The 26,471-nt window shown below is 45.6% G+C and overlaps 1 protein-coding gene across 1 annotated transcript; it reads left to right on the top strand.

The window, feature by feature from the left end:
• Positions 1–323: 323 nt before the first annotated feature.
• Positions 324–23,258, top strand: kcnn2 (potassium calcium-activated channel subfamily N member 2; the record flags this gene model as incomplete). The annotated part of the gene is made up of 9 exons (XM_084486433.1): positions 324–365; positions 561–1,325; positions 2,234–2,329; positions 10,136–10,623; positions 11,203–11,344; positions 11,863–11,973; positions 12,931–13,058; positions 19,172–19,241; positions 22,983–23,258. 9 exons carry the CDS (start codon positions 324–326, stop codon positions 23,256–23,258), a joined length of 2,118 nt encoding a protein of 705 aa, XP_084342559.1.
• Positions 23,259–26,471: the final 3,213 nt, after the last annotated feature.

Genomic DNA, 26,471 nt, shown 5'->3' on the forward strand with positions numbered 1-26,471 from the left:
ATCATTTACGCGCGTCAAATGTATATATATATTTTTTTTAATAAATGAAAGAAAACAAAGTAATGAGTTTTTCTACTTTAGGACGTTTTTCTCTGCCTCCCCATTTAAATACCTGCTCGGGTTCCCGGACCCATAGGGTTGCAACCTGGTCATGACGTCAGGACCAGTTGTTTTGGTGCCTCTCTTTAATCGGAGGCGTCACTCTTCCACCGGAGCCGAAATGGATCCATTCATGCACCGCGTCGGTCCTCCCGTAACCACGACGCCCCGTGTCGGGGGCTCTCCGGTGCCCGACCGCTGCTGTTCAGAGCAGCAGCACTGACATGGAAACCCCATTACATCTGCACAACGATTTCTATCACGAGCCGCAACAGCAGCAGCAGTTCAACAACCACCACCACCCGCGTACCTACCAGCAGCAGCAGCCCCAACACCAGCAGCAGCAGCAGCACCACCACCACCACCAGCCCCAGCACCACCCCCAGCAGCAGCAGCAGCAGCAGCAGCACCAGCAGCAGCAGAACCACCACCACTACCAGCACCACCTCCAGCAGCAACAGCAGCAGCAGCAGCAACAGCAGCAGCAACAGCTCTACTGCAGGCGCGGGGATCGCTCCACTAAGCAGCACGAGCGGGGCTGCACCTGCAGCCACTGTGCAGCATACGATGCGAGGAGAGGCGACGTCTTCCGCGGGACATCGCCTACCACCCGGGCGGCAACTTTGAGGACGCCCTCGGTCACGTCCTCCCGGCGAGGCGATCTGTCCCACAGCGTCTGCGAGCTCACGCCTGCTTCCAGCCATGGTAGTTCATCCAGACACCCTCCTCCTCCGCCGCCTCCTCCACCTCCTCCTCCTCCTCCTCCTCCTCCTCCTCCTCAGCAGCAGCAGCGGGGCAGCCTGGGCAGCAGCCACGAAGAGAGTAACTCCTATAACGCAATGAGCAGCTGCAGATACAACGGCGGCGTGATGCGTCCGCTGAGCAACTTGAGCTCGTCCCGCAGAAACCTACACGAGTTCGATTCCGAGTCCCAGCCTCTGCAGCCCATTTCCACGGCGGATGCGTCGGACACTCTAGCGTCTAAGCCTGACAACAACTCCACCACCCTGATGCCGTACTCGTCCGGGGACGGGGGTGGCGGCGGCGGACACAGTGGCGGCAAATCGGGGAAAAAGAAGAACCAGAACATAGGGGAGAAGCTCGGACACCGGAGGGCCCTGTTCGAGAAACGGAAGAGACTCAGCGACTACGCGCTGATATTCGGGATGTTTGGGATAGTTGTTATGGTTATAGAGACGGAGCTCTCATGGGGAGCCTACGGGAAGGTAAGCGACTCTGTGGACCCCTGGCCAGGACCACCTGGATGGGCTGACATGTGACTTAATCCATACTTAGTCCGAGAAGTATTTCAATGAGATGGTGTCATTGTTTTTATTTGAATTTGCTTTGGCAAAAGACAAGGTAGCATGATATACAATTCTATACAGTATTTCAACTGTAGTTGTTAGGGTTAGGGTGAGGAGGTACGGCCTGTGAAGAGACAGTGTTGTGGTGGATAAGGGAAGATCAGTAGAACATTGTACATCAGCAGCACACTGTCCCACACGCACACACACACACACACACACACACACACACACACACACACACACACACACATACTCACACACACACACACACACGCACATGCACGTACATGCATACACACATGTACACAGATGCACACACGCACACATGTACACACATATGCGCATGCATAAGCACACACACACACATACATACACACACACACTCACATATGCACACGCATACATGAGCACAGGAACAAACACATGCGCACACATACACACACACACACTTACACGCACAAGCACGCATATGCAGACACATGCACATGCACACATACACACACACAGACAGACACACACATACACGCATACACATACATATACGCTCAAGCATACACACACATGCACACACACGCACATACACACACACACATACATACACTTACGACCCGACAGGCTCACTTCAGCACTTCATGTTTTATGTACCATGAAGTTCCATAGAACAGAGTACATGCATACGAGTGCATAAACACCGCAGATAACCAACACAGAGAATGAACCTGCTATTCCACACGGGCCAGGTTAAAGATAACTAAGTAATGTGAGTGACTTTAGATCAATACATTGTGGTGTGCACGGCTCTCATGTTGTGTCTCTCTTCCAAGGAGTCCTTGTACTCGCTGGCGCTGAAATGCCTGATAAGCCTTTCTACCATCATCCTGCTGGGGCTGATCATCATCTACCACGCCAGGGAAATCCAGGTGAGAACCTCAGCCTCCTCTCCGCCCATCCTCACCCTGCGTTAAGTGGAGGTGCTTCCGCGCTCTTCTGACGGCCAATGGCGAGTCACGTTGTCGAGGAGCGATGAGGTCCTTCGCGTGAACTACGTGTGTGGCAGCCGATAAACCACGCAGACGTTTTTTTTTTTTTATGGTGTATCTTTTATGGTTACGGCTGTGCTCTACACATGGTTATCACTCATCACTGTTGGGTTTGGCTTTACTAAGTCAGTGAGTCGCACCAGCCATGACATCTTTACAGGGTAGTACTGGTGGTCGGCTGTTGCATGAATAATTCCTCGCCGTTAAGACGATAAATGAAGACAAGTCACTCGAGCGACACTTTGGACTAAACAAAATATTACAACCTTGCGTCAAAGCACTGTTGAAGGACTGTGGTCTCCTATGGCTCTGGGCCACACGTTGCTTAATGGCGCTACACATCTCGAGTAAGGTGTATGTTCATAACACTCAGCGGGGCGTTACACCTCCCACACTTTAACAACTTAAGGTAGTATCTCGTAATACTGCAACGTAGACAGCTTTGTGTATTTAATCCGTGCAAAGTGTAACGGGATGGCTTCACCCCGGACACCTTTCCTTTGATCACACGCTCGACAAACAGCTTCAAGAGGCCTTTATCGGCTGCAGCAGTATTTACAACAGCCCTTTTGGCTTTATGTTAAGCCCGCCAGAGTGAAATGGGGACAACACGCATCCACCGTGCTTCAGATAGTGTGCTGCGAAAGCTTTCTTTGTTTGGGATGAAAGTATTGCATGAAAACTATTTGCATAATTGTATACACAGATTATTTAGTCAGAAGCAGTTTTGGAAGAAGCATTCGCTGTGATTGTATTATAATTTAATGAAAATTATAATTTTTTCCTTTTTCAATTATTTTTTATCACATTGCATGGCTACCAAACCACATTGTGACTCATTCACTGTTTTCGTTTGATGCTAGGAGTAGTGTAGCTGACAGTACATCAACACACAAAAGCATGTTTTGTGCGTCCCTGTGTTATTTGATGTGTGCATTGAGGTAAAACTTCTATGCTGCTGGGATTTATACACGCACGCACACACAACATAAACATAATAGAAGATTTGGTCAACGTATTCCTCAGTCTAATATTAGATTAGCTAGACATGTAAAACAGTCACCAAGGAACCCTGAGACAGATTTATTTCCGACAGAAACTATTATTAGGCTCATAAAGCAACTCAAACTGAATTCTAATCCAGTCATTCAATCTTTGAATCATATTCACACTAAGCAAACTACACAATTGTTTTTGTGTGCTATCATTTTAATCATTTTCTTTTCATTTGAACATTTTCTAACCCCTGGTAGCTAGCTGCTCAGAACAAACCCATAAGATCAAGAGCACATAAGAAACAAAAGTAAATCGACACATCTGATGCACCATCTCTATCTTACTAAATCAATTCACATTGTCTGAGTTGTTGGCCTGTTAAATAAAGCACTTCTTCCCATACAGATGGATCATCTGTCTTAGTATTATTATCATAACACGTGTTCTGTAAGTAAGTTCCCTCTACTTTCCTCTCAGGTCCAGCCCAACTGAAACTCTCCCTTATCTACCCGATTTTCTTAAGAAGATATACCAACACACAGCCTGAATTTAATATTGAAACATTTGCACTCACAGACTCATTAGTCAGTGGTACGCAATCATGCCCTATTTTAAAAATACTGTGAAGGACCACAGGGGAACCACATAGAAACAGGGTTTCCCTCTCTCTTCGTAGACGGATTCTTCATTGTCCTCCATGTTGATTACAAAACATTGAATGCAGAATCGTAACTTTGGAGAATCCCTTAATCAATCAGGTTTACAATTAACGTCCTCCATTCAAACCAGTCCTATTTCTAATCTGCTCCTTACGTTCTTCTTGCTTGTCTGATAATTACTTTTATCCAACAGAGGGCACCCCAGGTGGCCCATGCTAGCAGATCTATCCATTTGTCTGTCTGTCTATCTATCTATCTATCTATCTATCTATCTATCTATCTATCTATCTATCTATCTATCTATCTATCTATCTATCTATCTATCTAACTACCTATCTAACTACCTATCTACCTATCTAGATAAATATCTTATCAATCTATCAATCTATCTATCTGTCTATCTACCTATCTAGCTAATATCTATCAATCAATCTATCTATCTATCTATATATCTATATATCTATATATATATATATATATATATATATATATATATATATATATATATATATGTATCTATCTATATCTATCCATCTATATTTTTATGTATGTATGTATGTATGTATGTATGTATGTATGTATGTATCTATCTATCTATCTATCTACCTACCTGTCTGTCTGTCTGTCTATCTACCTTGTTTATATCTAACATGTCTATCTCTCAGTCTGTCTTTTTGTCTGTCCCTCTGCCTTGCTCTCTGTCTGTCCGTCCCTCTAAAATGTTCCCTTCGCACTGCATTGTTCTAAACTCTAATGTGCTGTTGGCCACCCCAGAGTAGGTCTACTGCTGCTGCTCACAGTGACGTGACAGACCGGGCTAAACACAGCCTCTTCAAATATAATGAAATGCCACACAGAGCTTCAGCAGTCACATCCATCAGCATGTGAGCATATCATGCATGTGCAATCTCATGTGCATGTCCGATGCAGATAGGGTGACTCCCACTGATGAGATATGTGACATCCAGACCCTGAGCAAGATTTACGAGTCCCCACGTGCAGGCAGAGATTGCATCTTGAAGACCGCATCTCATTTGGAAGTGTTTTGACGGAAATGCAGGAAGGTTTGGGTGGTGGGGGCGGGGGGGGGATTTCAGTTCCGCCGGACTCTGTTCTCCCTGCAAGGCACACCTCAAAGTGAGCCGCCACTCGGGACAAGGTTAAATGCGGGGACACAAGCTGTCATTTGAAGAACATGTTTTATGCATTAAGATGGCATTGACAAAAGTCCTCGCTGCCATGACTCCGATGGGATTCTTCAGGTCGTGAACGAGAGTGTGTCGCAGCTTCCTGTTGGGGACATTTACGTCCAATCCCCTTTTTCACGATGGCTGATGTGGCTAAGCATCTCAAGTTTGGACCCGTGCATATACGTTGCTATCTGCTTATGTGGGTGGTGTGTGTGTGGGTGTGTGTGTGTGTGTGTGTGTCCTATAAGGTCCTCTGTTGACATGCTGTTGGCGTAAGTTGGAGGAGTTGAATTGTCTTTGTAGTAGGGCAGGGGCTGGACAGGCGGTGTTTGATAGAGTCTGTCCGTTTTGATTCCAGCCTTGCCAAGTAAGAAACACAGAAGCTGTTCATGAATGAAATGATACGGTCCTGACAGCCGGTGCGTTTGAAGTTCGGCCACATTTTCAAACAGAAAAGTGAGCCCAGTTTTTTCGTCTTTCAGCTCAGTAGCGAGTTTTGGTTTCTGCTCGTTGCACACAAAAGAACCGTCACGGGGGGCCCTTAGCGAGGAGGCGTTGCTCGCTTGTGTCTCTTTACTGTATTAGACAGGAGTGCTGAGCTCTCTGAAGCCATGCCCATGAAAGTCATCGTTTGTCTCTCTTTCATTCCCATCAGCACTTGGACTTAGCAACAGAAAGTCGATGCCACGTTTAAAGGTTTTTATATGCATTGATGCGCGCACACACACACACACACACACACAGAGACACACACACACACATCCACCCTTATTTAATTATAGTATTTATGTTAGCACGGGACAAAGCAAGCCTAACCGAGATCCACAACTCCATCCCATACAGAGTGGCGCTCCTCCAGACGTGTGTATGTGTGGCTGTGTGTGTGTGGTATGTAGTCAGCCCCCCCCCCCCCCCCCCCATCTCCCCCATGGGGTCGGGTGTAAGTGTTAGAGATACTGGGTGTAACTGCAGGAGAGATACTGTGGGTTTCTCAAATCTGACCCGGACCCGGTCTACCGGAGCAGCCGGCCTGGTGTCGGGTGACCCACTGCGGTGCGCTGACCTCTTTGTTTTCACTGAACAAAACAGGCGTTCAGGGATGTAAGACGCTCGCGCGGTCTGGCGGGGCCCGCGGGTCGTGTGGGGGGGGGGGGGGGATCTCTCCGATCGATCGGTCGCCATTGATTGCGGTCTCAAATCTGATCCAGTGTGTTTGATTTCAAACAGGCGGAGGGGGGTTGCATGAATTATTGAGCCGATCTAACGATCACAATTAAGAAAAGTTTGGAGGGTTTTGGGGGAGGAGTGGGGGGTTGGGGGGGGATATCAGTCAATACAAAATAAAGAAAATAAGCTTAATAACATTGGACGGACACAAATTTTCAACAACTTTAGATTTACTCAGCCAAGTGGCCTCTTAGTGCCTCGCTTTGATATCATACATAAACCATGGCATGTCTAATTGGCCCGAACCTCTCAACCTAATTCCCTAATGAGATTGAGCGATTTGAAGATATATGTTCCCATCTCCACATTACACAGATTAAATATTGAACTGGACTCCATTAGTTATATTGAGCCGCGCTGAAACCCCGCAAACAGCCCGGGGTGCAGGTGAGGTGCGCCCTGTGGGCCGCAGTGCGCGGGACGTTCCCCCGAGGGACCGCGGGTAACGGAACGGCCCCGGGCAGACCGCGCGGCCCTATTGTCCGTGCGCGTGTGGTGACGCGGCCCCGCCGTCTCCGCAGCACCGACGCCGCCTCCCCTATACAATGAGCGCGCAGGATGCTTCTCCGGTGATTCAACTGCGGTGGTTTCGCTTTTCGTGGCGTCAGGACAAAACCCTGCGTCGGGGCGCCGGGGCGCCGGCCGACCTAGCCTGACGTAGCCTCTGCTCTCTGATTGGTACCTGCTCGCACTTTAACCTTCAGGTTAAAAATAATTCATGGTGCGTGACAAGGGGGGGACTTGTGAGGCTAGATCTATTTCAGGAGTCCGTTTTCACCACGTGTGTTGTACTTAAGTATGTATAGGACCTATCACTGTGTGTGTGTGTGTGTGTGTGTGTGTGTGTGTGTGTGTGTGTGTGTGTGTGTGTGTGTGTGTGTGTGTGTGTGTGTGTGTGTGTGTGTGTGTGTGTGTGTATATACGTATGTATATCTATTATTCATCCATGAAACCATGAATCCAGCCCATCCATCCAACCAGAACTAGTGATTCATTTAATTGATCCATTTTATTTAAGTTAACGTGGATGGCCATTGAAAAGGACCTGAACGTGTTTGATTGCGCAGCGTGTCATCAGTCATAACGTTCTGTCTCCACCACTAACATGGAATACTTGATGGTCCGAGGTACAGTTCTGTACAGTGTTGTATTTCAGGCCCATTAACATAATTGCCTTTTGCCACCAAGTAGGCTATCCTTGTGTAACCCGAGTTTTAAATGTTTAATTACGTTATTATCAGTCACCAAACCTTGTAAATGTTTGTGACAGGGATATTCTTGTCTCTTTAATGTTAAAAGGGCTGTGCTTGACGCATTAGCATTGAATGTTACATTTTATGTTGCTAGCAAACACTTGTTAGTGAGTAAAGAAACAGTAGGAGCAACCTGTGTTTCCAGGTCTCCATTACAATCCTCTGGACGGCTTAACAGGCCCTGGTTAGAGTTACACACACCTCCTGACAGATGTCTTCAAGGGGCTGGATGTTACTTATTTAAAACTAGCTCCCTTCTTCTTTTTGACCCTTTAGCAGGGGCCATTTTATCTGTTTCTTGTGATTAGGCCTACCTCAATGACCTCTGGCTGTGTTGTCAGAACACATATACAGTATATCTTTATTTAATTGCAGCACTCTTTTGTTCTGTTTGTGTTTTGAATAGTGGAGAATCGTAAAGATAAATGTAGGCTGCTAACCAACATGTGATTGTCGATACTTCTAGTAATTTCCATAGGGGCCCAAGTAGGCGGAGGCCTCTTCATAAGAGATGTTTATTATTCTCGACGATTCATAATTGTTAAAAAAAAAAAGACGTCTATATTATCTGTTTTTAATCTTCTTGTATCTATGCAACATGATTGCTTCTGTTAACCTTTAAAAGGAAGGCATTTCTTTTTCACTTGCATTACACAGAACAAACTACATTGACGTGAGAGATGCAAAGATATTCATCTCTGGTGCATGACTTGGTTACTCACCAACTGTTTATTTAGTATTTATTATGTATGGGATGATGCAGCAACATACCCAGCTGTGATGTATTACAGCTTTTCATCCCTAAAACACATTTAAAAAAATAATACAATTGTATAGAGTCCATCCCCAATAAGGAAATTACGTGCATGACATGCAGAAACATGCAGAAAATAATCGCATAACAGGAATGCAAATTACCTATTTTGCTGCCTAACCCTAACCCTAAATGCAAAAAAATACATATGTGCTTTAAATGTGTAGGCGGTTAAAACTATTCACTAAAGGTAAAAGGAGTCAACCAGGGGTCAGCAGTCTCCTGCCGTTGGTTACTGTAATTCATCCCCCTACACACACACACACACACACACACACACACACACACACACACCTCCGCCGCCCACCGTCTCCAACCCCGAAAGCTTCCTTGAATTCCTTTTGTTTAGTTTTTTTGCTGACAGCAACATTTTCCTTTTTTTCTGCCGGGCATTGTGACGTCCTGTTTACATGCTGAGAGAGAGGGATGAGAGAGAGAGAGAGATGAGAGAGATGAGATGGAAAGAGATGGAAAGTCACACAGAGAGGAATGATGCTGTAAATGCAGCGTAGGCTAATAAAGCTAGATTTAATCTGCGTGGGATGAAGAAGGTGAAAATGGAGATGAGGGCTCTCTTCTTCTTCTTCTTCTTCTTCTTCTTCTGATGGAGCTAGGGGCCACGAGCAGTTATGCTCGTCTCTCTAATTAGATGGGGGGAGGGGGGGGTCAGTGTCATGCTGGCCAATGAATCTCTCCAGACGCCTATATGAAGCTGGAGATTGGATGGGAAGTGATAAAAGTGTAGAAGGGGTAAATAAATTATTAAGGAGGGGGGGGCAGATGTTATCAGTGTTGGTGTGTTTGTGTGTGTGTGTGTGTGTGTGTGTGTGACGTGGAGATCCGCAGTGATGTTGTGTTTTGAAGACGAGAAAGAGACCAGGTAGAAAGAGGCCATGCTAGCGTGTGCTCGAGGCCCGGCAGTAGGAAGAGGCTAGCTAGCATGTACTAGAGGTTGGACAGTAGGTAGAGGCCATGCAAGCATGGGCTAGAGGCCCGAGAAAGAGACCAGGTAGGAAAGAGGCTAGCTTGCGTCTGCTAGAGGCCTGGCAGGAGAAGGAGGTTAGCTAGCGTCTGCTAGAGGCCTGGCAGGAGAAAGAGGCTAGCTAGCGTCTGCTGGCAGGAGAAAGAGGCTAGCTAGTGGGGGCTAGAAGCGGCAGATGTTCTTATCAGAGTAATGCTTTGGAGGCTGAGACACCGGCCTCACGGCTGCTGTTCAGCTGGCCGTACCCCGCAGCCGGGCTCCTCATTCCACTAATGTCCCAACAAACAACAAAACCATATGCTCCCAGAGCGCTTAATGACACATGACACTTTCCCGCTTCTTTCCAGACTTTTTTTTTTTTGCATAAAAAAAAGTTTTCCAAAGAAGAACCACAATCCAGCAAAAAAAACAACAATGTCCTGTAATAACGATTTGCATCATAGAACGAACAATAAAAACACCATAACATAACACTAAAGGTGATGATGGGCTGTGCGCGCTCTCTCTCTCTCTCTCTCTCTCTCTCTCTCTCTCCCGCCTCCCCCCCGCCCCCCCCCCCCGGCAGCTGTTCATGGTGGACAACGCGGCGGACGACTGGCGCATCGCCATGACGTACGAGCGCATCTTCTTCATCTGCCTGGAGATCCTGGTGTGCGCCATCCACCCCATCCCGGGCAACTACACCTTCACCTGGACGGCGAGGCTGGCCTTCACCTACATGGCGTCCAAGACGGACGCCGACGTGGACATCATCCTCTCCATCCCCATGTTCCTGCGGCTCTACCTGATCGCGCGCGTCATGCTGCTGCACAGCAAGCTGTTCACGGACGCCTCGTCGCGCAGCATCGGCGCGCTCAACAAGATCAACTTCAACACGCGCTTCGTCATGAAGACGCTCATGACCATCTGCCCCGGCGGCGCGCTCAACAAGATCAACTTCAACACGCGCTTCGTCATGAAGACGCTCATGACCATCTGCCCCGGCACCGTGCTGCTGGTCTTCACCATCTCGCTGTGGATCATCGCCGCGTGGACCGTCAGGGCCTGCGAGAGGTGACCCCCCCTCCCCCCACTCCACACCCCCCCTCCCCCCACTCCACACCCCCCCTCCCCCCACTCCACACCCCCGCCCCGTCTCACGCTACGTGGGGCTGCTAGCTCTAGTTCGCAGTAAAAGCTTACGATGTGTTTGTTCGTGGGTCTTACCTCATGTCTCACGATGCGTCGCTCCGAGCTTGCAAATTAGCGAGCTGGTTTACATGTATACATTAAGACATGATTAGATTACGATTCTGATCTTTTGTGTACTGGTATTCACAGTATAGCCCTCCATTGAAATTCCTAATTGTAAGTAGGCAGGAAAAAAAAAAAAAAGAATAAAATAAATAAAATAATAATAAATATATATATGTCGTATAGTGGTGCTTAGCTTAGGGTGGTCAGATGCTGTTAGTCCATGCCTGGCTGGGCTATGCTGAGTTATTCCCCCGGCTGTTTTATAATTTATGAAAGCGATTGGAAAGGCTGCCGGGGTGTCTGTTTGATGGAGTATGTTGTGTGTAGGGTCGTTGTTGTTGCTGAAGATGTGTATCGTGTGCAGTAAAGGTGATGTTTCCTTGGTGTGCCGTGCAGATACCACGACAACATGGACATAACCAGCAACTTTCTAGGGGCCATGTGGCTGATCTCCATCACGTTCCTCACCATCGGATACGGGGACATGGTCCCCAACACGTACTGTGGCAAGGGAGTGTGTCTCCTCACAGGCATCATGGTGAGGCATGGCGATGACATGTGGCCATTCTTCTCTATACATCGCCCGAGTGTACCGCTCAAATATATATGTCCAGTATCTTGTTTCTCAGAGTACTCACAGTGTGTGTGTGTGTGTGTGTGTGTGGGGGGGGGGGGGAGGGGTGTGTGTGTGTGTGTGTGTGTGTGTGTGTGTGTGGGGGGGGGGTGGGTGGGTGTGCATGCATATGTGTGTGTGTGTGTGTGTGTGTGTGTGTGTGTGTGTGTGTGTGGGTGTGCATGCATGCGCGTGTGTGCATGTGGTTGTGCGTGCGTGTGGTTGTGCGTGTGTGAGTGCGTGTGTGAGTGTTGTGTTTTGTTTTGTTTTGTTTTAGTTTCTGCCAACATTTGAGAAACGGGCCTGATGCTGAATTTTTAATTGTCTAAACACACTGAGGCAAAGCTATTCATAACCGGCACTCTGACAGGAAATCTGTTAGCTAAGGAAAACTCTGAGGTTGTGAATAAATGGATGAAGAGTTGACGGTGGTTCTCCTGCAGGGCGCCGGCTGCACCGCCCTGGTGGTGGCCGTGGTGGCCAAGAAGCTGGAGTTAACCAAAGCTGAGAAGCACGTCCACAACTTCATGATGGACACACAGCTAACAAAAAGGGTAAGTGCCTCGGTTTAGGTTACTGCTAAAATACGCGTTGTAGACGATGGCTGTAGTTATAGAGCATAGTTCTTTATAATTAGGGATACAAAACCTAACAAAATGTAATTTATTTTTTACTTTATATGTAATGTAATATGGAAACGGTTGGATGAACCCAATCACAGGGATAAAAAGCAGGAAGGGAGAACGGGACACCAGAACGACGTTTTAAACACAAACGCAGAGAACAGAGCACAAGGGACACAAACTGGGAAAGCGACTCCCAGGAACGCGTCTGAATCGAACAGAGTAATTAACACGGGGCGACCAAATCGAGTAGGTTTCACAGGTGAAACAAATCAATGAATTAACACAGGTGAATCAAATAATGTAATTAACACAGGTGACTGGAATTTCATAAGCAAGGTAATGAAGTCTGAGTTTGTTAGCCGACTGAGTATGTATATTTATAATATATATTTATAACAAAATATTATATATATATATATACTACCATTCAGAAGTTTGGGGTCACTTAAAAGTGTACTTATTTCTGAAAGAAAATGAAGATAACATTAAATGAATCAGAAATACAGTCTAGACATTGTTAATCTGGTAAATGACTATTCTTGCTGGAAACTGATGATTTTTAATGGGATATCTACATGGGTGTGCAGCGGCCCATCTCCAGTAACCGCCACTCCTGTGTTCTACTGGGACATTGTTTAGCTGGTCGCGTTAAAAGGCTAATTGATGATTAGAAAACCCAAGTCCTATTATGTAAAAACAGTTTGTAAAAGTGTGAGTTTCCATGGAAAACATGAAATTGTCTGGGTGAACGTATATATATATATATATATATATATATATATTAGATACAATTAAGATATTTGGTAGGCGTGAGGTGATACATTTCGCCCCCCGCTGCCTGTCCCTTCTAGTTGAAACGGCCTCTTGTGGTTTTCCGTCCCGCAGGTGAAGAACACGGCGGCAAATGTTCTCAGGGAGACGTGGCTGATCTACAAGAACACCAAGCTGGTGCGCAAGATGGACCACGCCCGGGTCCGCAAGCACCAGAGGAAGTTCCTGCAAGCCATTCACCAGTAGGTGCCCCGTCCTTAGCCCCGCGCGCCGCGAGCTCCGCCCCTGGGGGAGCCCTGACCCCCCCCCCCCCCCTGTGCTGTCAGCGTGTTCACTGATGCCCCCCCCCCCCCGGGTCACACAGCTGAGGTCTGAATTGTTTGACACCTGTAGCAGAAGCCTGCCTTCATGACGTGGAGCTGTTGAACTGTACGGGGCGTCCGCAGGTTTCCCCAGGACCTGAACAACGTCAAACACGCTCAACTGAGAAGGGATAGAAGTATTTAGTCTAATGTTTTTGCGCTTTAGCAAAAGGTGGTGTAGTATAAAACGCCTTTATGATTTAGATACCTTCTACTAATATATTTTCTTTAATCTTTTTTATTTACTCTTCTGAAGTATTCTTTCAATTATTTGATCTCTTTTTTTTCTTGCCTTTGGGGCCTTCATTTTTTTTCTTCTTTTTGCTTTTTTACCTCTTCCTTCCTTTTTAAATTATTTGTTTATGTGTTTATTTACGTATTTATTTCTGTCTTTATTATCCTCCTACTCCTCTCTGTCCTACCCCCTCTCTTGGAACACTGCGTGTTTCACAGCAAAGTGGAGGTCACACACTTAGCTAGCTCTCTCTCTCTCTCTCTCTCTCTCTCTCTCTCTCTCTCTCTCTCTCTCTCTCTCTCTCTCTCTCTCTCTCTCTCTCTCTCTCTCGGCTGGTCCCAGGTTCACCTGTCAGCTAGTCTCTTAGTGGATCCCCTGGGATCCTTCTAGTGTGCTCTAACTCCAGGACATTATTGATTTTTTAGTTTGACCTGCTTCTTGTTTTTCCTGCACCGACGCCGACACCACACACACACACACACACACACACACACACACACACACACACACACACACACACACACACAAACACACACAGAGTGCTGCTCCGTTAGAGGCCGTATATTAAAAACTGCCACTGAAAGGAACAGGGCTGAGTTATGAGTTCTAAATAATATATTTCCTACGTTTTTTGGTTTTGTCAGAAATCTGAAGTCCAGTGAAAATGTTTACTGTTAGTTTTGTTTTATCGGTAACACTTTACAATAAGGATTCATCACTTAACCATAAATGAACATTAGTTAATGCAGTAATGAACGTAAAGTAATTGTTAACAATTAACTAGGTCTAGTAATAATTAACGTGAACGTTGTTCACTTCATGTTAACTAAGGTAATGTTGTCTACGTACGTTCACCAACCCTAATCCTGACCCTATGCTAACTTTATATAATAATGATTAATTACTCATTTCATCGATTCATTTAATGAATAATCATAACTACATTTACTAACATTAATTAATAATGAATGTGCCCGTATTGTAAAGTTTTGCCGATCTGTCTGGTTCTATTTTCTGTATTTGTATATGTAGGTGTGCTACGTGGTCTGCTCTGTGTGCAACGTTGTTTTGCTCATGAATCTCTTTGTTTAAAACGAGGAGGATGAACCACACGTAGTATGGGCCGATGTCTGCTGCTGTAACCTGCATCCACAAACCTGCTGCTCACCAGCCTCGTGCTACACTAGCCTCATGCTACACCAGCCTCATGCTACACCAGCCTCGTGCTACACTAGCCTCATGCTACACTAGCCTCGTGCTACACTAGCCTCGTGCTACACTAGCCTCATGCTACACCAGCCTCATGCTACACCAGCCTCGTGCTACACTAGCCTCATGCTACACTAGCCTCGTGCTACACTAGCCTCGTGCTACACTAGCCTCATGCTACACTAGCCTCGTGCTACACTAACCAAGTGCTACACTAGCCTCATGCTACACTAGCCTCGTGCTACACTAGCCTCATGCTACACTAGCCTCATGCTACACTAGCCTCATGCTGAACCAGCCTCGTGCTACATTAGCCTCATGCTACACTAGCCTCGTGCTACACTAGCCTCATGCTACACTAGCCTCATGCTACAGTAGTCGTACGCTACACCAGCCTTGTGCTACACTAGCTTCGTGCTACACTAGCCTCATGCTACACTAGCCTCATGCTACACTAGCCTCATGCTACACTAGCCTCGTGCTACACTAACCAAGTGCTACACTGGTTACTACACTTAGCCTTGTGCTAACCCCCCCCCCCCCCCCGACAGCCTAACAAGTGAAAACAAGTTAAATCCACTAAGAAGTGTTTAGATGAGATACTAAAACAAAGACACAGTTAATACTGTCTTTCAACAAGGTCCTTGTATCCACGGACAGCCGCTCAGCAATCTCATCCTCATGACGGACGTTGCTTTACTGTTTGACTGAGACGATGTTCGCCCGTTGGAGCAGTTGCATTTCGCTCGGCGCCTGAGGGAGTACATTGTACTGTATTTATAGCTTTGATTACGGCCGGCTGAAGCATTAGCCTCCGCTCCCACAGACACACAGACACCCACACAACCCCATGAAACCACACCAGTGTTTTGACATGAAAGCTTCGATTAAAGCCTCTGTGCAGTGGGAGCAGGGCCCGGCCACACACAAAGGTGTTTGCACTACCTTGCTCATAAATCCTGACACCAGATGTGCACGGAGGCCACAAACCATAACATCCATCATGTCTGCCCTGACACAGAGTCAGCCCAACGTGAAAATTACTAGATCTATAAAACCTCATCCATGCTCCTACCAGGTAACCTTGTAACCTTGTCTCCATGTAACCTTGTCCCTGAACGCTATCTACATGCCCTGCTTTATCTAGCAGGACCTCCTCTATTAACCTACAGGACTACAACCACCAGGACCTCCTCTGTTAACTGATAGGACTACAACTCTCAGGCTCCCCTGCGTTGTAACCTTGAATGCCTCACCACCGACCGACTGTGTCCTCCCACACAGTCTCAACCTGTGAACAGACGAATCGCAGCAGCTTTATATGCCGCTGGCATATAAAAATGGCGCTCTGAGTGCTTTTGGGCAACGCTAGGCTATTCACAGTGAAAGTCCCGGTCTAGTCACGACTGAGGGGGAAGTTCCAGGTTACAGCAGCTAGACATTGAGGGGATGGTTTTCTGTGAGTGTATATATATATATCTATCATGTTGAGCTGATGTTGTTGATAATTCATTTGTCTACTTCATGTTTCCTTTTTTGTTTCCTGTTTGTGTCGACACAATGCAATAGAGCTCGGAAGTAAGTGGTCGCCGCGCCTGTAGCAACACGGAGTGTGCATGCCGAGGACAGCTTGTCTTTCCAACCCCAATAATGAGACTTAAAAACGACACTCCTTCATGTTGATAAGTGAAATTCATACCAAACGGCCGCTTCCGGCCGTTAAACCATACAGTTTAATATCGCTAGTGTATTTAGGTTTTCGTTAAGTCAAGCAAAGTAGTTTAGGGCCGTTCTTTTGACCAGGAATACCACACACACTACTTGTTGTCATGTTTTGTAGTGAAGTCACACAGCTGTGCTAAGCAGCATACCAAGCGATCTTCATTTACTGAAACACAATTTTTTTAAAGACAAACCCAACACTATTAAGAGACAGGCCGTGCACACACTGAGCACCATCGCTAAATGCACCGCGGGTCATTTTCCAAACACAAGCAATCAATTACGACTAATGCACTCGTGACGACAAATCACGTGAATTTCAATTATCTGTGAAGGAGGGTGTTTTTTCTTTCCATTGTTGCATGAATGTGATGAACTATCTGAACCTTTAATCAGAAAGCCACTGATTAAACTCCAATCAACTCTGCTTTCACGTACCGAAGGATGACGTCTAGAGCCCCCCCCCGGAGAGGGCCCCCCGGCGCACTGCGACCCGTGACCTCGGTGATGCGTCACCCCTCCCGCGGTCGCGGCCGCCTAGCACTTAGCGGCCGCGTGCTATTAAATCTGAGGCTCGGGGGGGGGGGTCATCTTTCGGCTTGTGGAACCAGTTTCTAACGCCTTGTTACGACCACATCTGCAGACACATCTCCCCTTCATTTCTCTCTTGGACGACGGCGCGGCCTGAAGGCAAGGCGCGCTCGCTCACGGTAGTTAACGGGGTCCGCCGCTCGAACCCCGGTGGCGAGTGTTACAGGAGCTAGCTTAGACAGGAGCGGTGGTAGGCAGCGCAGTGTGTATCTGCATGCGGCGGTGGTGTTGGGGGGCAGGGGGGGGGGGGGGGTGCAGGCAGATGTCCTAACAATATGTTGGAGGACATTCAGACCAGTCTTGGCAGGAGAGGGACCCCGGCTTAGTTACTCACCCAGTGGGCCTGTACCCCCACCCCCCCCACCCCACCCCCCTTGTCCTGATCCTATCGGATGAGACGAAGGAACGGCAGGGAGAAAAGAGAGGGGGTTGAGTGAGTGTGTGTGTGTGTGTGTCTGTGCAGGTGTGTGTGTGTGTGTGTGTGTGTGTGTGTGTGTGTGTGTGTGTGTGTCCGTGCCGGTGTGTGTGTGCCTGTGTGTTTAGCCCAGGGCTTTAGTGGATGTGAGGAACACGCTGATGGGACAGAGAGAGAGCGCTGCCGTAACACTGCAGGAGAACAATCGCAATCGCAACAGCACCATCAGAGGAGGAGTTCAGGGTTGGAAAGGCCTGCAAAATACACACTTGCCTGCCCACTAAATAGTTAAACAAAGGTCATGATGATGATGGATAGAGAGAGAAAGAAAGCAGACGTTTTAGAGCACTATTTGAAATTGCCCCAAGTGAAGGATAAGCAGCCATTGACCAGAGGCGCGTTTTAACCTGATGAAGAGGGGAGTTAGAGCTCTCATGGAGAATGCAAAGCAGGCAGGGTGAGTCACAGACACTAAAGGACATGTGGACGTAACGGAGAGAGGACACGCTGACCCCGACCAGTCACTCCACTATTGGTCATCCGGCCGTGAAATGTAGACCTCCTTAACAGGCCCGATATCAGCGGCTGCTGCCACTGAACATGAAATACCTCCCACACCATCGCAGACGGGCCCTTCATTTGGTGTCTTTAATCTGATATATGATCCTGGTAATGGAAGTGCTACTTACGCTAAATGCATTCTCCTCTCGACTTATTTATTTATCTGGGAGTCTGTGCATTGCCGCAGCGTCGGGTTCCGCTCGTGAGCCGTGGGGACGAGACGGGGCGCGTTTTGTAGTCTTCATGTGGGGCTACCCTCTGTTGGTTTCTTATCCATCATCTCCACTCAACTGTCTGCCTGTATGAGCCGCGCGGAAATGACCCTGCACTGCATGACGAGCTGCATTGGAGCTGTTAGCCACGCGTCTTTAAAGAAGTCCTCCTCCTCCTTCTTCTTCTGTTTCCTCTTGACGCGTGTGTCCGATTCACAACCGTCTTCCGGTGTTACTTTGGAGTGCTTTGGTTTGATTAAGGGCGTTTGGTTTGATAAAGGGCGTTTGGTTTGATTAAGGGCGTTTGGTTTGATGTAGGTGTTTCTTTTACTCCATACCAATGCATAAAACGATATTATTTAAATGAATTTCCCCCCCACCTTCAGTTTGAAACACTCGCCACAGTCAACACATTGGGATGAAAGCCTGATTAGAGACAAGATAACGATATCCATTTAAGATCCACCGACTAACAGTAATGCACCTCATAGCTAACCTAGAAACTATAGAAAAACATCTCGATTTTGATTATTCGATTATTATTTAGTTAAGTTGTGTATGCAAGTGCTATAAAAACTAGATCAATTGTACAAACTAATGCTTAACATAGCTGGCTTTGAAATACTCCATAATTCACCCAATTCACAATTTGGATATGCTTGCCAATATTAATTGCATACATATACCCCATTTCTGTCATTCTTTTTTTTGTATTTATCTAAACAATATATTGATATATTGTTTGCTCGTAATACAGTAGACAGCATCATCTCCCTGGCATACCTTCAGGAGGACATTGAGTTGGGTTTGATCTTGTTTTACTCCTCTCTGTGACCGCGCCACTTGCATGAAGCTGAACCAACCAGAACCTTGCAATCCCCTTGCATTTCTCTACACACCCCCATGTGCATGTCCTGGGAGATTCCTCCGTGTGTGTGTGTGTGTGTGTGTGTGTATGGCCTGTGTGTGCACACCAAATGGTTTGGTCAATTCTAAATAGCCCCCTTTTTTTGTTTTCATTTGGGTTCTGAATGAATCTTGTGTTCAGATTGAGAAGTGTTAAAATGGAGCAACGCAAGCTGAATGACCAAGCAAACTCACTAGTGGACCTGGCCAAGGTAAGCTAGACTCACAGTTTACTGCTTGGTTTATGAGGTCCACACAACCACACTATGTGCTGCTGCTGCTACTGCTGCAAAAAAAGAAAAAGAAAAAGAAAAAACGCTGGTTGCTGGGTGGGACCGATTTTGAAATGCATGCAAATCCACTCCTCTTAACCGTGTCCCGTGATACAATCAAAGTCTACAGGTGTCAAATAAACAGACAGGCTTTTCGGTTCACGACCGTATGAAAAGCAATGAGGTATAACGGTGATGTATGAGTTTCACATGCTTTTCCTTACAAGAGAATCTGTGATGTGACATGTCTGAAATAACCCCTATGTTGGTTGGACAAAAGCCCAATCCCATCTTCACTTTCCAGGTATTTTCCCCCAAGAGAGAGCGAGAGAGAGTGAGAAAGAGAGAGATTAAATGAAAATAACTTCTTCAGTGTGTTACAACCGAGTGCCACAGCTAATTCATCCCATTATGTTTGTCTCCAGGTGCACTAAACAGAAGTTGACACACCTTACGGGGAAAAGAGAGAGAAAGGGAACTGGGCCGGGCAGAGAGCCAGCCTGACACAGCAGAAACAGTAACCTGGAGAGGGAGACACACGAGATCCGATGATTCAGCCAGAAGTAGAGTGGGGGAGAGACCGGGGGAGGGAGGGGGGAGACAGAGAGCGAAGAGGGACTAGAGGGAAGATAAAGGGGGAAGAGAGAGGGGAGAGAAGGGCAGAAGTGCTTTGACATTCAAATGTCCCCACTGATCCAGTTGCCAACGTGTTATGAGAGATACTGGCTAACACTGGACAGTCACCCGAGTGCTAGAAAGCAGCCACTCCAGAGGGACTCGCACGATAAGATTCATTCAGCCTGTGACCGCCATTCAACCCACCTAGCCCACTTTCACCATGAGGGACTCTGACCAGGAGGGGGCACTGTAGCCTTCTTCCTCTAGGCTCCCCAGAGGATGGTTAGAGCTAACATGAAGACTGAAGTATTCTTGGCAGCTGCATAGCCACTGCAGTACCATTTAGAAAACCCTCGAATTAAAATGTATCCCGCTATTATCAGGGCTCACGCATCGTCTATTTTTAGAGTGCCTTATGAGTTCTGTTTTATTGCTATTCTCACCGCACTTAAAGATAATAGCGTTGCTGGCGTTTATTCCTCTCGAGACTGTATCCATCGTGCAGAGCAACTGGATTGGCTTGTGCAACCAATTTTTTCGCCTCCGAATTGTTGTCTCGATAAAATGGGTTTGGTAGCTCTAGTGGTTATGGCTTTGCGATACGGATAGCTGTGGATCAATAACAATCGTACATATGTGCCTGCACCAGCAACTCTGTCCCCTGCTCGTTGCACACGTCAGCCCCGTGTTTTACTGCGCTCATCCTCCTGCCTGCGGGGTTTTATGTCCGCTCATTAGTTTTAAACGCGCTCCCCTCGCTCGACAACATGACACCAGAACAGAAGGTGGAACAAGCTATGGGGTAAAAAAAAAAAAAAAGAGAGAGAGAGAGAGAGAGAGAGAGAGAGAGAGAGAGAGATGGCAATGTGGGCCAGTCCGATCAGTAATTTTGATCCATATTTATTACTTCGTTTAGTAATTGAGTTCAATGCGTATTGATGAGTAATCGGACAGGCCGCTGGCATTTCTGAACCGTTATCCAGAACTCACAGGAGGCCAGTCTGTCTACCCAACAGCCTGCCCCAGTCCAAAGACGGGGACAATGAGAACCCATGCTGCTGTAAAACGCAAATAGGCTCAACAATTTCCCCCTTGTGTCACTGCATCCCTCTTTCGCTTGAAAATATCAAAAATAGTTTTTGGGGAATTGGACATGGCTAACTAGAAGCATAATGAAACCTAGATAGATAGAAGAATAATGAGACCGAATTAACTAGAATCATTATGAGACCTAGTTAACTAGAATCATTATGAGACCTAGTTAACTAGAAGCATTATGAGACCTAGTTGCATTAATGAGACCTAGTTAACTAAAGCATAAACGATTCAATATGACAGTCAAGTAACATCACCACTTAAAGTTTAATTTGCATGTTCATATTATTATTAATTTGCATGTTAATATTAATGTCAAATTTAACATTGGCAATAAAAATTCTCAAATATTAAAAAGGATATCATATAAATAAATAAATATTTGTATTCCATTACATAAAAAAATAAGTTCTACCTCCATCAGAGAACCTCATAACGCACCCCAGGTTCCCACGGGTATGAATAAGCATCTAGTAGCCAGCACACTAAAAATACCTGTTAAGTGGTTATGTATGAGCCATCAATGACCCCAGTATTTTAGGCAGTCCGTCCCTCCAGACACGAGAAGGAACAAGGTAAGTGATGACCGATAAAAACTGGCCAAGCTAACCGCCTATCTCTGCCCTCCTTTGTCCCACTTCCGAAATCCTGTTCAACTTCTCGAATCTAAGACTATTTCTAACTGTAAGGGATATTGAGAGTTGAAAATGTAAACAAGGAATGAGCAGGTTTCGCTCTATATTGAAACAAAATTCAAATATGTACTAGTTTGGTCCAATCAAATATTAGGAAAAGTCTTCTCTGCCTAGCCCCGGAAGGATACTGTTTTTCAGTGAGAGGAACATGGCTTGAATAAGAGTTTCTGGTATGTAGAAAAGAAAAGCATTTTAGACTTCTCAAATGTATTAATCCCAAAGAAGTAGAGAACAATGACTTGAATCATTGATTATAATTGGAGTAGCCTAAGCCTATAAGAGGGTCTCTGGACATCACAATGACTGAAGTATAAGAGCATTGGAATGTTATTGGTAGCAATGGGGTTTAGTTATTGTGTAGTTAGTCAGTTATTAGTTGTCATTATCGGAAAGTAACGTTTTCCATATAGGTTACGGTATATTTATCATGTGTCGCCAATGTGTTTTTTTTTTCATTTATATTATATTGTTATGATATATAAGCTCTGTTCTTGTTCTGTATTGTTTTTTTGGAATTAACATGGATAAGGGATTAGGTAATGCCAGACTCATTCGATCTTGTATAAGTGAAAAAAACACTTTGTGTGTGTGTGTGTGTGTGTTTGCGTGGATGTGTAGGGCTTAGGATATCATTGGTTGAATATCAGGCCTGGTGGTTCCACTGACATTCTGAGGTGATCCCTGACATGTGTAGTTGTGGAGGGTGTTAGCAAACTGTTTTCAATAGACTGAAATGGTAATAGACAAAAGGCAATATGTCCCCCTTTTGCACATTTAGCTTTCCACAACAAATTTTTGGCAGAAGTGCATTTCCAAAATGATGAATGAAAGCAGAATGAAAGCAGGCCATGGTCAAACAACACAACATTTTCAGAAATGCAGTTTTCCATTGATGATGGAAAATGGGTCTATATAATATATACAAAGAATGTGATGGTGGCTAAATATGCAAAGAAATCCTTCAGCACCACAGAATGACCCTCACCAATCCATATCTGATCCCACAACTGGGAAGAGATAACACTGTGTATTCTCTCTCTCTCTCTCTCTAACTCTCTCTCTCTCTCTCTCTCTCTCTCTCTCTCTCTCTCTCTCCCCCTTCCTCCCCATCTCCTCTCTCTCTCTCTCTCTCTAACTCTCTCTCTCTCTCTCTCTCTCTCTCTCTCTCTCTCTCTCTCCCCCTTCCTCCCTATCTCCTCTCTCTCTCTCTCTCTCTCCCTCTCCCCCTCTCTCCCCCTCCCTCCCTATCTCCTCTATCTCCGTTATCTCCCAGACCCAGAACGTCATGTACGACATGATATCGGACCTGAACGAGCGCGGGGAGGACATGGAGAAGAGGATAGCGCTGCTGGAGGCCAAGCTGGAGACGTTGCTAGGCAACCTGCAGGCCCTGCCGGGGCTCATCAGTCAGGTGATCAGCCAGCAGCACAGAGACTTCCTGGAGGTGCAGCTGCAGCCCTACGACAAACACAGCCCCGACCGCTCGCAGTCGGTGTCGCGGAGACGGTCGTCCTCCACCGCCCCGCCCACCTCCTCCGAGAGCAGCTAGGAGTCCCGGGAGGAGGAGGAGGAGGAGGAGGAGGAGGAGGAGGAGCAGCCGCAGGAGGTGCCGGAGGAGGAGGAGGAGCAGGGGGAGGAGGAGGGGGTGGGGGGCTTCCTCCACGGCTGGAGACGTTTGCCATCATATGGCCGAGTTGCATTTATCGTAAAGCCTTATGGTTTCAGTAAGTTTTATCCCAAAAATTCTGATGACAGAATCCAGAGATCGGATTGTGATGCACACACGATGCGCTCTCACAATGGATAACTTCATGCTGTTATTTATTTTTTATTACCTCAAAAGCAGAGTTGTTATCCACTGGTGACTTGACCGCAAATAATGGCACTGTCCTCAGTCAAATATCAACCTTTATTTAAAAAAAGGAACCGATGGGAAGACGACACAACTCCATCTCTATGCAGAGGTATAGCCAGTTCTAGGTAGCGAGGTTACCAAGTGTGAAAATATTGCACTAAAATAGTGCTTTCCACAGACTATTTTTTGTGTTTTTTTTCTGGCTTGAATCAGATGCAGTGTTCCTCAAAGTAAACTGAGAAACCGGGCAGCCTGTTAGCCAGAGAGCTTCACAGTAACACTTCTCTTGAGGAAAAGAAAACGCTGGACTAACGTGACCACAAGAAGGCAGAAGACCATCCTCCACTCAGAGAAACCTTATGAAGCTTGTAATGAGGATGGGGGGGGGGGGAAATGCATATATCTTTTAGGTTAGAATAAAACACTAACCCCTACTATAGCGGTCTTCCATGTCAAGAGTGCCCCACTAGAATGACTATTTTTGGGGAGACATTGCTAAACAATTTAATCCTCTAGTCAGAATTAATGCATCGGAAACTGTACTTGCACTTACTTTTTAATCAATGCACTTCAATGCTGACTGACGTATTATTATAAGGATGCGTTGCTGATGAAAAGACAAACATTAGAGATGTTTGGGCATGGGTTTATTATCTTGTTTCTCCAGCTAATGGCTGATTGGTTGAAAGGGGTCACAGCCCCACGGGGTTGTTTGCTTCTCACGAGGAGGCAGTTCCTTGTCGGGGGTCGACTGAAATGTAAACCAACTCCATGTAATGTGAATGTCTTAGCCCCTGTCCTGTGCCATCTATGCTAACTGTCAACCCTTCAGCCGGGCACCAATATGCTGAGAAGTATGTTACCAAAACCACATCTACCTTTTAAGAAAAAAACATATTTTTATATTTTCAACGGGAGAAGCACACCTCTTGCAAGAACAGCAACACCACGAGATAATGAGGGGTACAAATGGACAGTTTCAGCATACATTGCATATGGGTCAACATATTGGACAGGGGTTAAAATATGATGAAGGACATCTATTCGGTTCATCTGACCTCAACAGCCTAATCATATAATGTGTCGTGTTTTATTTCAGATATCATTCATATCAAATGCATCGGACTACATTGTTGGTAAAAAAAAAAAAAAAGTTGAATGTAACGGTTTTAAGTTGATAGTTTTGTGTGGCCTGTAATTTTTATCCTACCCAACAGCTAAGAATGATCCTGGTTATATATCTTAAACCAAACGTCAGAAGCTTCACAAGCTCGTCTAAACTCTCTCCATGTCGACCCTTAAACAATATTTAGACTACAGTTATTAAGACCAGTTTAGTGAATCACTTCTCTGGTGACGGTCACTTGATTAATCCATTCTTCAACCATGTTTTTAGCACAACCGACTCATTAGGTTAACCAGTCAGTCAAAAACCAAATATCAAAAAGGATTATAGATGTTCAGTTCAGGAACTCCAGCAACATAGAAACCAATGAGAGGTTATACTGTATGCGAATAAGATATTAAACAATAAAATAATACTGTTTAACAGGCTAGTGCAGTTTTTGTGTGTGTGTGTGTGTGTGTGTGTGTGTGTGTGTGTGTGTGTGTGTGTGTGTGTGTGTGTGTGTGTGTGTGTGTGTGTGTGTGTGTGTGTGTGTGTGTGTGTGTGTGTGTGCGCGCGCGCATTTAGTAAGTGAGCGTGGAATATAGAAGTTGCAATGCATTCACTTGAGTAAATAAATGCGGCTCTTGTTCTGAATGAACGACATAATTTATGTAAAAAAATATCTGCCGTTTTCTGAATTAATGAGATCCCGCAAACTCGTGAGAGAACCTCCCCTGCACGAAGTAGGCTATTGCTGCTTCTAATCAGCGTCACCCTTTAAAGGTGATTTCAAGTACGGGTTTGATATAAGGTATCTAAAGTATTAGTTAACATGTCAAATCGAATGTGTGTACATGTGTAATCGAACTGTTCGCTTGACCACACCTAAGAGAATGCATTTCAGATGCATCATCTTTTACCATTTACCATAATCTTATACAGTCCTGCGGTGCACAAAGGAGACAAACTAATAACAATACTATCAATATTATTCAAGGACACAAGTATCTCCAAATCTCTCAAACATAAACATAAATAAAACCGGATTAAACTCAACCAGCGGGACATATTTGCTCATATGAAATCGAGTTATTGAGTGAACAGCTTCTGTATTTTTGAGGTAGGCCTATCTCATTAATTCAGAAAAACAAGAGCAGAAGTTTTTTTTTTATGAAAACCTTTCTCAGATTTCTGAGTTAATGAACTCGTTAATTCAGAAAAACAGAGCATAATTGTTTTTACCACATTAAAACTTTTCTCATTCTGAGATAATTAGGTCGTTAATTCAGAATAACAAAGGCAGAATCTATTTTCTTCAATGAATGCATAACGCTTCTGTAGAAGTTTAACTACCGTGTTTTTTTTTAATGCCGACAACTATGACATCATGTAGCCACTAGATGGAGACATACACCAGCGACGAGTTGATGGGTGCACAATGCTCACTATTATGATTTGTTAAGACATCGGTATGTTCATGTATTGCATTGTGAAGTGTTATTTTGGTGTTATACATAATCCATTATATATAGTAATCCATTATTGTATAGTTTTATCATTTATATCAGAATAACTAGGCCATCCATATACGTTTAAAGAGGATAAATTCATCATTTGAAAACATGAGTCGTTGTTATGTTTAATCATGTTTGTTAGATTATAGATACTGATCAGTAAACCGGTAGATGTTCTATTCAGCTTATGCAGTCCCTTTTTTTTTTTTTTACCTCTTGGCTTGCCTTACTTTGGGGTTTCGTGACCATATTCTCGCGATATCTCCCGCGAGCTCTCTCCGTAGC

This window comes from Micromesistius poutassou (genome assembly GCF_964030765.1).
Source record: "Micromesistius poutassou genome assembly, chromosome: 22".
NCBI classification, from domain to species: domain Eukaryota; kingdom Metazoa; phylum Chordata; class Actinopteri; order Gadiformes; family Gadidae; genus Micromesistius; species Micromesistius poutassou.